The following is a 13,950-nucleotide window of genomic DNA, read 5'->3' as shown; positions in this document are numbered from 1 at the left end:
GGAGACGCAAACAAACATATATATATATTTTTTTTTTGTATTCTAGGCTCTAAAATCCCTCATCCCTTCCTTACTCATTACAATAGAACTTGAAAAGAAACCAAGGCTACTCCTAGCTTTTTACTATGTGACTGTTCTCTAGCTAGCCATTAGTTTAAATGTTTTTCAACCATAAGATATCTGAAAATTCAGGTAATATTTATAAGTCATCTTATGATATGAACTTAAAAAGCGAGCGATATGGCTGTAAGCCTCTTCAGATTCAGAATATTAAAATCTTAGTGTACTTCAACTAATGACTGAACACGCTTAAGGTTCACATAAAAAGCAGCTTTATTTAAGTCCACATTTTGTTGAGAAGTTGCAGAGATGAGATCATAAGAAGTGATGATCTATTCCAGTGCCGGTTATAGGTCTGCCTGGTCAGCAGCCCTGCTGTCCTCGTAGCATGCTGCGTTGAGATTTACTTTTGGCACAAGAGATCCAAGAAACATCTGCAGCTATTCACATCCCAGGTAAAACCTATGGCAGATGTGTCCACACATAAAACTTGCTTTCCCCTCAGTAGTTATCATTTATAAAGGATTTGCTCTGGTTTCTGGCAGTGAAATGGATAAAAGGGAGTTTGAAAGCCTGAGATACTCACTCTTGACGAAGCACCAATATTACGGTCTGAGGATTCAAAGGCGGCTTCAACACTCACTAATAAACTGACCTCGTTAGAATTTTCAGTTTTATGTAACAGTGGTCATATTTATAATGTAAGAGTCACGTGCGCTTTTGTTCTTTAGCAACTGAGTAAAGACCCTCCTGTGCCTTGTGTTATTACTACTGCTAGGCTTGTCCTGGTAGACAGAGGCAGTAGAAGGCTTAGCATGAAGCAGTGCATACCAGAGAGAAGACAAGGTGGCTCTTTGGTTGGTTCAATATGCTGCTTCCTTAAACAAAAGGTCACCATGTATATATGTATGCTAAATGTACGTCAAACTGAGGACTATGAAATTCTATGCACAATGATTATTAAAAGGAGGTTTCTGCATGGTAGAGGCTATTTTTTTTATTGGTCTTCATTTTAGCTTTATAAACCCTGCTTTCAAAGTCACATTTCATATAACTAAAAAAATAAATAAAGTATATAGAGTCACTCTGGCCCATTTAGTGAAATGAATTTAAACAAACGCCAAATAAACACTATATATAGGATTAAAGATTAGAGTTACTTGTAGTTGAGAGAAAGATTTACATCCTCGTCTAAATCCTCTGCTTTTAATATCTATGGACTAAAAAAATAGTTTAAGACCAGAATAAGTCTTTGTTCAATTACTTTCCTCATGTATTTTGGATCCTAGTTCCACCTCCCTTTGGTATACAAAAAACATCCATAACCACACAAGTAGAACAAAGTCTTTATGGCATAACCTGCGGGAAAGGACCAGGAAAGTGTGAGATAAGATGCCAAAGAAGGTGGAGTCAACACCGATAAGAGGTGACCTCAGACTGCTCATATACTAATCTGCAAACCCAGGAGACATAGCTGCTGGTTATTTTTGAGGTTTCTAACATCAGAGGATGGTGTAAAATGGAGTAGTCCAATATCAGCAGTGAAATGTGTATCAGCTCAGAAGGTCGAATGTCTGGAGACACTGGGTGGAGCAGCAGTAAGCCACAAAACTAACAGCTGTCCTCCTGTAACAAAAAGTAAGTAAATGGTCAGAAGTAGCACTGCAACCTGGAAAGTAATTATTCAGCTTCGGCTTAACAAAAATACACTGGAGTTGAATTATAATGACTAGAATTCCTTATCTAGGATACAGTTTTCCTGCAAATGCTGCCCTTGTCACTTGTGGTCAGAATTTATACCATAACAATTCAGTATAGCCTGTTAAAATTCTGCGCCCATCCTTGTTTTTTTTATATACTGTATGTACCCTATAATCTCTGTGTAATTAATACAAAAATTAATAAGTAAAGAACAAAACAAACAAAAATCCATATAAGATTTGTATATAAAGGAATTGGTTATCTGTAATCTTTCAATTCAACCCATCAATGATCCATACTTTATTATCCTGATAAATTCTGTCAAACTAATTTGTTTTAAAAGGCACTGTCTAAAAGTGGACGTACTCACTCACACCGTATAGCCCATAAGCATGCGGAGCTGGAAACTATTGTGTCCATGCACAAACCAGCATTATAGAACTTATAGTGCATGCGTTTCAGTTAAACATGATGTTCATATAATTTCTAATGTTGTACATAACTTCTTAGATAGTCTATTGATAACACACTCTTTACAATTTGGACTTCTATATAACCTCTCAATGATATACAATGGCTAGTATAATTTTCCTAATCTCAATAATACAAAGTCTCTAAACTCGTAGGGGGAGATGTACTAAGCCTTGAAAAGTGATACAGTACCAACCAATCAGCTCCTAACTGCCATTTGTTTCAAATACAGCCTGTAATGTGAAAGTTAGGGAGCTGATTGGTTGGTACTTCATCACTTTTCAAGGCTTAGTACATCTCCCCCCTAATGTTCAATCTTCCAAGTAGGCCTCACTGATACACATTCCCTATATATAACTTCTACTTCTCCAACTCCCACATCTCTCTTTGATGCACTCTAGATCTTCTAATGTTCCATACACCCTCTATATCTCATGGATACAGTTATTAGTTTAAATTCAAATGCTCCATCCCCTCCATATTACTCATTGATGGCAGCTTTGCAGCGGTTTTGGCCTTAGTAAATTTGCAGAAAGCAAAACCACCACCAAACAGCAGTCAAAACATATTTTAGAATAGAGTAGACCAAGGCCCTCATTTATAAAAACCGCTGCAAAACCGCCACCAAACCCCCAGGGTTTAGAACAGAATAGAACCCGCCATCAAACCAGCACCAAACTGCCGGTGTTTAGAACCCGTCGCTTAGTAAAGTTTGCCCAGAGAGACACTACAAGACAAGTCTGAAATCGCCAGTTACATGGTTAGTGCAAGAAGGGTTCAACTGCCATACTTAATATTTTTTTTACACCTGTTCCCAAAGGCTTCCCAAAATGAAACTTATACCAAAGAGAGATATTATATTTAAGTGTATAACATACTTTATGTACAAAAAATAAACATACATTTTTTTTTTTTTTTTAGATATTCAAGGTCAAATGTCACATCATGTGACCTTGAAATGTAAGTCAATAGTTTTCATAAAAAATAGTTTTATATTTAAATATGATCCCTTAGCTTCAAAACAAGAACATGAAAGTTCTACCACAATTAGAAGCAAAGTTATGGTTCGTTTTAGTTGACCTTGCAAGCATAAATTTTAATTAATTTTTTCATGTATGTAACCTGCTAGCATGAACACCATGTATCACTGAGGGCTAAAATCTACATATGAAAGTACTGCATGCAGTCTATCATCCTACTAAATTTCATAAAAATCTGACACGGTCGGGTTGAAAAGTTATTTTTTCTGTGAGGATTTGGCATGGAATGACCCGTCTGTCTTTTAGTCAATCACAGATTCTGTTCTTGCTCGGTAACATTACATTCCGCCTTGGCATTTGGAGACCCAAGTGTATAATTTTGCATTAAACTGTACTTGCTTCAGAGTCTTGAACATTATTCCAAACAATGTTGATCAGCGAAAAACACTTTTCCTTAATGAGTAGCTCTAATATAATTATTAAAGAGAACTTGTCCAAGTACAGATCCTAGGGATGCTCGGCTAGTAACCTTTAGAGAACACACCATCCTTCAACTAATATCATACCCATTTACTGAAATACTTTGAATCAAAGCCCAACAACAGTACACTTAAGACATAAGGCTCTACTTTTTAGCTCATGAATTACCCTTGATGAAGTCCAGCCATAGGGGTCTCTCTCAGAGGAAAGAGTTTTGGATAAACAATAGTAAACATGGACTGACTACAGCGATGGCAGTGTCCCAGGGGGCACTGCAGTAGCTCCAATAGACTTCTGGGTAATGATATGTAGGACAGACAGCTTAAATCTAGAAAACAAAAACAAACTGGTCAATTTACATCAATTTGATATAAAATTAGTAATAAAAGAAGAAATAATCAAACACATAAAATGTGAATGAATTCTCCAGTTTAAAACAAAAATGCATGTGTGCACTTTATTCAGCAGGTGGAATAATATACAAAATATGCATTCCATGTAAGTCCACAGGAGCTCCAACATATGATCTCTCCTTGCAGTGTACAAAGCTACAAACTGATGCGTTTCATCACTCAGACCTCGCCAGGGGGTTCTGGGTTTGTGAAGGTGTACCATCAACTTTTCTAAATACACATTTTGTATATTCCTTTAGCTGCTGAAATAAAGAATTACACTATGACGCACCCACTTGTTTATCTCCTTGCACAATTAAGGGGAAGCATCAGAGTGCGAAGACTCAACTTCTTGCTAAATTATTTAGCATAAGAGATGTGGATCTCAGAGCAGCAGTGCATATTTGTTTTGAAACCTCAATTACATGTATGTATGTGTGTATATAAAAAGCAGTAACCAGCTTTAGGACAACCCTTTTCATTAAACTCTTTTCTCTTAAGTATACAACATGTGTAGAACATTGATGTGGCTCAGCTCATGGGACCTTCACTGCTACCTTCTAATAGTTGCTGGAAAGCACAAACAGAAAGGAGAGGAGATGTTATTGCTGTAGAACCTCTCCCATCCTTCATATTGAAGCTGCTAGGACAGGTAGTGGGTATTATAAGTGGCACCTAGCAGGGGCAGTTTAAGAGAGAGGGGGGCCCCATGTGCAGCCTCTGTATGGGCCTCTTTTCTCCAGCAGTGCAGTAGACTCTGGCTTTGAACTAGAGTCTACTGCTCCTGCACAGGTCTCCGGGAACATGGCGCACAAGCAGTGTGCATGTGCAAATCACCGGGAAAATGGCCGCAGCTAAATTTTCCTGGTGATTTCAGTATGCAACCGGAGAGGTAATTATAATGATTGTATGGGTACACCTGGTCCGCACACTCGACACCCATTATAGATACGCCAATAGCACCTAGTTAAGTTGCCATGGATGCAGTCCAATCAAGTGCCATAATCAGTAAACACCACGGTATGCAGTGCCACTCTCCAGTGCTGAAGACGCACATTTAGTTACAATGTGCTGTAAGATTAAGGTGGGGCTTTCAGAGAATGACTCCCCCCACAGATGTGACAGAGGGGAGATGCTTAGAGTGTTTTTATCACAAGGTAACAAACAGTAATTAATATGGAAAATACAAAGCAGTCATTTTTTGGCTAAGCTAAAATTCATAAGAATGCCAATTACTGGCACACTTGACCAGTTCAACTCTCTGTCTATTATTGCCCAGATTTGCTTTATTAAGGTTATTTTCCCAATTCTAAAGTGCAACGGAGTATGCTGGTGCTATACAAGTAAATAAATAAAATCTCAGAAACCTGTAGAAAGAAGAAGAGTTTCACCTGGTAATAATGAGCAGAAAGCAGCATGGAGAGAGCGCAGTGACAGCTCTTGTAGAGGCAACACTGCATCAGCTGACAAACCAATGGACTTCACCTCGACCGGGAGATGGACGCTGAGCGGCCCAGAGCTAAAAGAAAGCAGCTTTGTTTCGGATATGGGAAGAGGGGAGCCACAGCTGTGAGGGATGTAAGGATGGAAATGTTAACAACACATGGTGTCTTGATTTCCAGTAATTCACTGACAAAAGCATCTAAGATTATTACGAAGCTAAACACAGCCTCATATATTATAATATATAGCAAATCTCCCTATGCTGGCACTCTGTATCCAAATTCAAATAAGCATACCCTCAAAATAAACTGCACTCGGAGACAGCATGTAGCAATAAACCAGTGTAATGGTCAAACATTTTCAGGGAAAAAACCCCATCATCAGGACCACATACAGTGATCCTGATGACTGAGCTTTTTCCCTGAAAACGTTTGACCATTACACTGGTTCATTGCTACATGCTGTCTCCGAGTGCAGTTTATTTTGAGGATAATATACATACAAAATAAGAAATAGATAGATAGATATATATATATATATATATATATTATATGAGATATGGTAAGAACTTACCTTTATTATCTCTATTTCTACGAAGTCCATAGGGTTCCACAGGATACCTTGGGTATAGGTGATGACGTCAGGCATCGGGCACCATAGAGTTACGTTTTCAGCCTCCCAGGATGCACTAGGGTGCCCCTCCTATACCCTGCCCCCGAGCCAAGGCATCTCAGTTACGTACCAAGCCATAGGCCGGAGGAGAAGGAAGAGAGAGAAGAAAGTTCTGGACACACACAAGAATCACATTCTCACCAGAGGGAGACGGAAAAACCGGTGACCAGAGTAAAGACCACCTGCAGCACAGGTGCGACAGGGCGGGAGTCCTGTGGAACCCTATGGACTTCGTAGAAATAGAGATAAAGGTAAGTTCTTACCATATCTCATATTTTCTACATCAGGGTCCATAGGGTATCCACAGGATACCTTGAGCATGTCCCAAAGCAGTATCCTTTAAGGGTGGGGACGCTCCTGTGCTGAAAGGAGAATCCGCAGCCCGAAGGAAGCATCCCGAGAGGCAAAGGTGTCAAACGCGTAATACCTCACAAAGGTATGGACAGAGGACCACGTGGCAGCCTTGCAGATCTGGACTGCAGAGGCACCACGTCGAGCTGCCCACGAAGGACCCACAGACCTAGTGGAATGAGCCCTCACAGAGGATGGAACCGGAAGGCCTTCATGAAGATAAGCTTCTGAAATTGCCATACGAATCCAACCTGCCAAAGTTTGCTTTGAAGCAGGCCAACCCTTTTTACGGAAGCCATAGAGGACAAACAAGGCGTCCGACTTCCTAAATGAAGAAGTGCGGTCAACATAAATCCTTAAGGCCCGCACAACGTCCAAAGTGGCCTCACCCACTGAAAGATCAGGCGAGTTAAAAGCCGGCACAATGATTTCCTCGTTGATATGGAAACGTGAAACAACTTTGGGAAGAATTTCAGGATGAGTGCGCAGCACTGCCCTGTTCCCATGAAAAATCAGGAAAGGGGGTCTACAGGAGAGAGCCCTAAGTCAGAAACAAGTCTGGCCGAAGTGATGGCCAGAAGGAAAATTGTTTTAGCTTTCAGCTATTTAAGGTCCACTGAGCCTAGTGGTTCAAACGGCGGTCCCTGGAGAGCCCTTAGGACCACAGCTAAATCCCAAGGTGCCACTGGTGGAACAAAGGGCGGCTGAATTCGAAGAACACCTTGCATAAAGGTGCGCACATCAGGGATTGTAGCAATCCTACGATGGAACCAGACGGACAGGGCAGACACCTGCACCTTCAGAGAAGCAAGGCGAAGCCCATGGTCTAGTCCCGCCTGTAGGAAAGCCAACACTCTAGACAGACGGAACTCCTGAGGGGCATAACCTCTCGGTCGACACCACTGGAAGAACGTATGCCACACACGATGGTATATCCTTGCAGAAGATGGTTTCCGAGCTCTTAGCATAGTTCGTACTACGGAGCTGGAAAACCCCCTGGACCTTAACATGGCAGTCTCAACAGCCACGCCGTCAAAGACAGCCGAGTCAGGTCCGGGTGAAGACAAGGACCCTGTGACAGTAGGTCCGGTCATAGCGGCAACCGCAGAGGAATGTCCACGGACAGACCCTGAAGGTCTGAGAACCAGTGCCGCCTGGGCCACGCGGGAGCTATCAACAGGAGCGTCCCTCCTTCCTGTTTGAATTTCTGGATTACCCGTGGAAGAAGGGAAAACGGAGGAAAGAGATTAGCAAACTGGAACGTCCACTGGACGGACAGAGCATCCACCAGAGATGCCTTTTTGTCTCTTGTTCGAAACCCGTACACCGGCAACTTGTTGTTGTGCCGTGACACCATGAGGTCGATCTCTGGAAGACCCCACCTGTCCACCAGAAGTTGAAAGACATCCTGGTGCAGAGACCACTCCCCCAGATGAACATCCTGGCGACTGAGAAAGTCCGCCTCCCAGTTGAGGACTCCGGGGATGAATACGGCTGATATGGCCGGGAGATTGCACTCTGCCCAGACCAGGATGCGGGACACCTCTACGAGTCCATTCCATTTGGACAGGATCAATTGCTGCAGAGGTCTGGAGTGAAACTGGGCATATTCCACCATATCGAATATTGACACCATGGAGCCCAGTAACCTCATCGCCGAGTGCAGGGACACACGGCGGCTCTGCAAGACAACTGCGCACCCTCCGCTGTAAGGCAGAAATCTTTTCCCCCGTCACAAAGATCCTCTGCTGTCTGGAGTCCAATAAGGCTCCGAGGTGCAGAATCCTCTGAGACGGGATCAGGGTGGACTTCTGCCAGTTTATTAACCAGGCGTGCCGTTGCAGTACCGCAATCGTCAGATCCAAGTGGCGTAGAAGGAGCTCTGGAGATCCTGCTACTAACAGAAGGTTGTCCAGGAACGGCAACATGCGGACTCCCTGCAGCCGCAGGAAAGCCGCCATGACCGCCATAACCGTGGTGATGTCGCCAGGCCAAAAGGTAACGCCCGGAACTGAAAGTGATCGTTGCGGATGGCAAACCTGAGGAACTGTTGATGGTGTAAAAGAATAGGGACATGCAGGTAAGCGTCCTGTATGTCCAACGACACCATGTAATCCCCAGGTTCCAGCGCCAGAATGATGGACCGTAGGGTCTACATCCGAAACCGCGGCACCCGCAAGGACTTGTTGAGGGCTTTGAGGTTGAGGATCGGACGGTACGACCCATTGGGTTTCTGCACCAAAAATAGATTGGAATAGAAACCCTGGCCCCTCTGGGAGAATGGAACAGGCACTATAACTCCAGCCTGGAGCATAGTGTGCAAAACTTTCCACAGTTCCATGGCTTTGTTCCGGTCTAAGGGAAGACCTGTGGTGAAGAATCGGGATGGGGCCTGTGCCGAAAAGAGAGGGCATACCCGTGAGAAACCACCTCGTGAACCCAATTGTCTGTAGTTACTGACCAACACTGGGCGAACTGCAGCAGGCGGCGTCCCACTTTGGGATCCCCCAAAGGGAGGCTCGGACCGTCAGGCCGCAGGTTTGTCATCAGACTTAGGGGCCGGACGTCTGGTACTCCAGGCCCGTTTCCTGGGCATCGCCGATTTCTTGGGGCCAGCCTGTCGGGGAAAAGACTGTGCTTTCGGCCTACCCTTGGCCCTGTAAGGCCGAAAGGACGACGTACCCGAACTGGAAGGGACCGTAGCAGACGGGGGAGACATGCAGACTTGGCTGCCGCTAGCGTGGCCACAATTTTGTCCAGATCCGGACTTCTCCATTAAAGGGTAAAGCTTCCAAGCCCTTTTTGGAATCAGCGTCCGCCTTCCAGGATCACAACCATAAGGTGCGACGAGCAGCAACAGCTGCCGAAGAAATCCGAGATGTGAGGGTACTGATATCCAAGGCCGCTTCATTGATGTAAGTGGCCGAATCCTGGAGATTGCCTACCAACTCGGCCTGTTCAACTGAACAGTCGGAATCCAAAGACTCCTCCAAACTATCAGCCCAGCGCGCCATAGTTCTGGCTACCCAACACACGGCCATAGCCGGTCTGGATGCCCCCCCCCCCCCCCCCCCCGCGAGGGAATAAATGGACTTTAGGCAGATCTCCACCTTACGGTCCGTGGCATCCTTCAAGGAGGACATGGGCAATGTGGCACTTCGGACTAGGCGTGTCACATGAGAATCCACCTGTGGAGGGGATTCCCACTTAGAAAAATAATTGTCCGCAAACGGGAAAGCCACCGCTAAGCGCCTTTGAGGCTGATACCGTTTACCAGGGTGTTTCCACGCCTCCTCTAAATGGTCTACTAACTGACCCGAAAGAGGAAACACTGTGGCGTCACCCTTAATATCCTTAAAAAAGGCATATTTGGACTTGGACACCGGAGGATCGTCATCCTCAATAACTAAAGCTGTGCGGACTGCCCGAATAAGGCCAGGAATATAAACCTTGGACTTAGCGTCCGACTCTTTAGTACAGAGAGGTTCTTAGTCAGATAGATCCAGAATCTCCCCATCATCGGTCGTCACGTCGTCATCCTCATAAGGAGCGGACAGAGAAGCCACCGGCCGCTTATGTGGCCGCAACACAGACTCCCCTTGTAACACGTCCGACAAATGCTGTACAGAACTTGTCAGTGAATTAACCCACGCAGGTTCCTGAGAGACCTGGGGAGGGGAAATAGGGAGACTGTGGGGTACCATCAGTTGTATCGGGAAACCCTGCATGGGTGACGACACCACGCTGCAGCCAGTTCCCAGGGAGCCCCCTGCCTGGGGACTCTGGACCATGTATCAGCAGAGACCCACCACGGGACCCTGCTGCTTAAATGCTGCCCCCTTGAATTCGGCCATGGTCCAAACATCTGGGGTCACCACTAGCTGTGACCCCAGATGCTTACCAGCATCCCCGGATCAGTACCGGCGTTCTGGTACTGGCGGGGTGTAGGGAAGACAGCATGGACGTCAGCCTTGACTGTCCATGCTGTACTTCCAGATGAGCAGCCACAGCTGCTTGCGAAGAAAACTTCAGGGGCTATCCTTAGCCCCCCTCTAAACAGGTGCTCCGACTCCGAGCCGGGCACCAACGAAACTGAGATGCCTTGGCTCGGGGGCGGGGTATAGGAAGGGGACCCTAGTGCATCCTGGGAGGCTGAAAACTTAACTCTATGGTGCCTGATGTCATCACCTATACCCAAGGTATCCTGTGGATACCCTATGGACCCTGATAGAGAACACACACACACACACACACACACACACACACACACACACACACACACACCTAAATCAGCGGGTAGCAATTCCAATCCCTTTGGATGCTGGCCAGAGTCACCATTTTCCACTGCAGACAGACTTTGTAGAGTTCTGAACAGAAAACCACTACTGCATTGAAGGCACACAATGTACAAAGGCAGATATAATAGCCATATACATTTACACTTTCATTTGCACAGCAGGCCCTTAAAAGGGGTATTTTGCTTTCAGATCACTTTAATTTACTGGTTTTCATGAACCCTCTTACATCTTGTATTCAGCCTTGCATTTATACCACTCCAGCACATTTGATTATTTTATCTTACCCTGGATACAGCTCTGCTATACATTGGCTACAATTGCACCTAAAACGCAGGTCTGTGCTTTATGTGAGCACAACAAAAATGGCTAAAATGCACAGACCATGTATGTAGTGAACATTGCAAGGTGGCAGGCGCAAGCAAATAAGTTAGTAGTTTGAGGATGAACTTCAGGGAAATGGATTGAAATACCGGCGGTTGTTTAGCCGCCGGTTCAAATCCCGACAGTGGATGCCCGATGGATGAAGATCCCGACTTGGGTAGGTAAGTACCCAACCCTCCAGTGTTCCCCCACTAACCCTCCCTTAGTGGTGCCTTACCCTAACCTCCCCCCTAGTGCCTAACCCTAACCTCCGCCTGGGGTGCCTAACCCAACCCCCTCTTAACGCTCCATAAACCTAACCCTCCCCTCCCACGGGTGTGCCTAACCCTAATCTCTCCCTGGGAGTGCCTAACCCTAAGCCTCCCCCTTAGGGGTGGCTAGACCTAATCCCCCCCCCCCCCCCAAACCTAACTCTAACCTTTCTAGACTCCCTAATCCTAACCCTCCCCCCGCAGCTAACACTAAGGAAGCCCTGGACTTGCCCTCATTCGGGCTGGCGTACTCGGCGGTCTGGCGTCGGGATTATCATAAGAGTCTGTATTTCGACGCCTATGTTAAATCCCTTGCCAGGATTCCGCTGTCGGGATCGAGACCGGTGGCCACATCATAACTACATCCCGAACTTTAGATATTAGTTTGAAATAGAAGCATAACTATTAACCATTTTTTTTTTCTACAGGACAGTTATAATGTAAAGAAATGGGAATGGCTTACCCACTACAGCCAATCACTTTGTTGTAGAGATAGGAAGGGAGGCCCTTCAGCTGAATATTGTTATCCACATAGACATACTGCAGCTCCCGTGATCTTCCCAAGTCTCAAAGAACAGAAGGAAAATTTAGAATACATATATACACATACACACACTATAAACACATAAAAAGACACTAATTATAATTGATACATACATACATACATACAGTACACACACGTTTGGCCATTTCAGACACACCCATTGCCAACAGGTGATTAGAAGCATTCATTCAGCCATTGACAAACAATGGTAATAAAATGGGCCCATACTGAAGAGCTCAGTGACTTTCAACATGGTACTGCGTTACAGATGCCACCTTTCCAACAGGGCACTTTATCACATTTCCACCCTGCTAGAGTTCCCCAATCAACTGTAAGTGCTGTTACTGTGAAGTGGAAATGTCACCATGCGCATTCCAAATGTCGCCTGGAATGCTGGAAAGCACACATGCAGTCTATTCAACTGAGGTCAAAGCAGAACATACAGCTGCGCAGATGGGATAAAAGTGGTGCGGATGGGGAGGGGGGAGGAGACAGCAGCATGGATAGGGGAGACAGAAAGGCATGTAGAGGAGGGAAGGTTAAGCAGCACAGAAGTGGGGGAGTAGTCAAAGTAATGCAGATGGGTGGAAAACAATGGCGTGGATACAGAGTGGCACGGTTTGGGGGGACAGCGACGTGGATGGGGGAAGAGTAGCACGGACATGGGAAGACAGAGCAGTGCAGATGGGTAAAGACAGATTGGTGCGGATAAGGGAACACAGACTAGCACAAATAGGAGAACACAATAGTAGGGATTGGGGGAGTGTGGATGGGTAGGAAGACAGTAGTGCGGGTGGGGGGGGGGGGGAGAGAGCATTGCACAGTTGGGGCTGACAGAGTGGCGCAGATGGAGGAAGAAAGAGTGCCACAGAGGAAAGGAAGACAGCGGCATGGCTTATGAGAAGGCAGTGGTGCAGAAGGAAACAGAGTGGCACAGATGCAGGGTGGTGCAGATGGAGAAAGACAGATTGGTGAGGATGAGAGAACACAGACTACCATAGTTTGGAGACCACACAGCAGTAGGGATTGGGGGAAAGACAGATTGGTGAGGATGAGAGAACACAGACTACCATAGTTTGGAGACCACACAGCAGTAGGGATTGGGGGGGAAGACAGATTGGTGTGAATGGGGAGGAAGACAGAGTGGTGCGGGTGCTCCAGGGAGATAGAGTTGCACAGTTGGGGGACCAGAGTAGTGCAGATGGAGGAAGAAAGTGCCACAGATGAGATAACGACAGCAACATGGCTATGGAAAAGGCACGGATGCAGGGCAGTGCGGCTGGGGAAAAAAAACATTGGCGCTGATGAGGGAACACAGACTATCACAGTTGGGAGACCACAGAGCAGTAGGCATTGGGAAATATATAGCAGCATGGAGGCACATAGGGGAAGTGTACATGCATAGACAGAGTATGATATTTTTAAAAATAAGAGAACTGAACGTGTATTCTAAATGAGATAAATGTTTGCAGTGAGAAGGATGTTGGAAGTCAGTGAGATTGTTTTGGTGATCAAATGGGAAGATTGTGGGCACTGAGTGGGATGTGGGAGCCACATAACTGCTCAAACCTCAGTTGCATAGACTGCATGTGTGTATTCCAATGAACACACAATTCTGTGAATTAGCAGCTCCACCATTTTGTGAGTGACAGCAATCTCATTTTGTGAGAGTGCTGAATCAGAGGTTAAACACAGGGTGTGATACCATATCTGTATTGCGCAAGGAACACGTTCATTAAGGTATCAGCCTTAATGATCGTAATTTCATTGGTTTTTGAAGTTTGAGTGGCAGAAAATCAATAGGTTTTGTGAATTTTCAGATGATGTCTAAGCAGCCCTAATGGGACATGTGAAACCGTAAGGTTTTTTTGTCTATTAAAAAAAAAATAAAAAAATAAAAAAATATATTACACACACACACACACA

The 13,950-nt window shown here is 45.2% G+C and overlaps 1 protein-coding gene across 3 annotated transcripts in view; it reads right to left on the bottom strand.

Moving 5' to 3' along the window:
- Positions 1-315: 315 nt before the first annotated feature.
- The window catches only part of LRRC28 (leucine rich repeat containing 28), a 73,029-nt gene continuing 59,394 nt past the window's right edge, over positions 316-13,950 (bottom strand). For all 3 annotated transcript variants that reach the window (XM_088452691.1, XM_088452690.1, XM_088452692.1), the window contains 4 exons: positions 11,944-12,046; positions 5,476-5,651; positions 3,861-4,020; positions 316-1,686 (listed from right to left, as the gene is read on the bottom strand). In XM_088452691.1, the coding sequence (XP_088308817.1) occupies positions 1,614-1,686; positions 3,861-4,020; positions 5,476-5,651; positions 11,944-12,046 (512 nt within the window). In that variant the 3' untranslated portion in view covers positions 316-1,613. The remainder of the gene's footprint in view (positions 1,687-3,860; positions 4,021-5,475; positions 5,652-11,943; positions 12,047-13,950) is intronic.

This window comes from Taudactylus pleione, unplaced genomic scaffold (assembly GCF_031769625.1).
Source record: "Taudactylus pleione unplaced genomic scaffold, aTauple2 ptg000556l, whole genome shotgun sequence".
Lineage (NCBI taxonomy): Eukaryota > Metazoa > Chordata > Amphibia > Anura > Myobatrachidae > Taudactylus > Taudactylus pleione.
The sequence above is the reverse complement of the archived record's forward strand: the minus strand, read 5'-3'. Positions and strand labels throughout refer to the sequence as shown.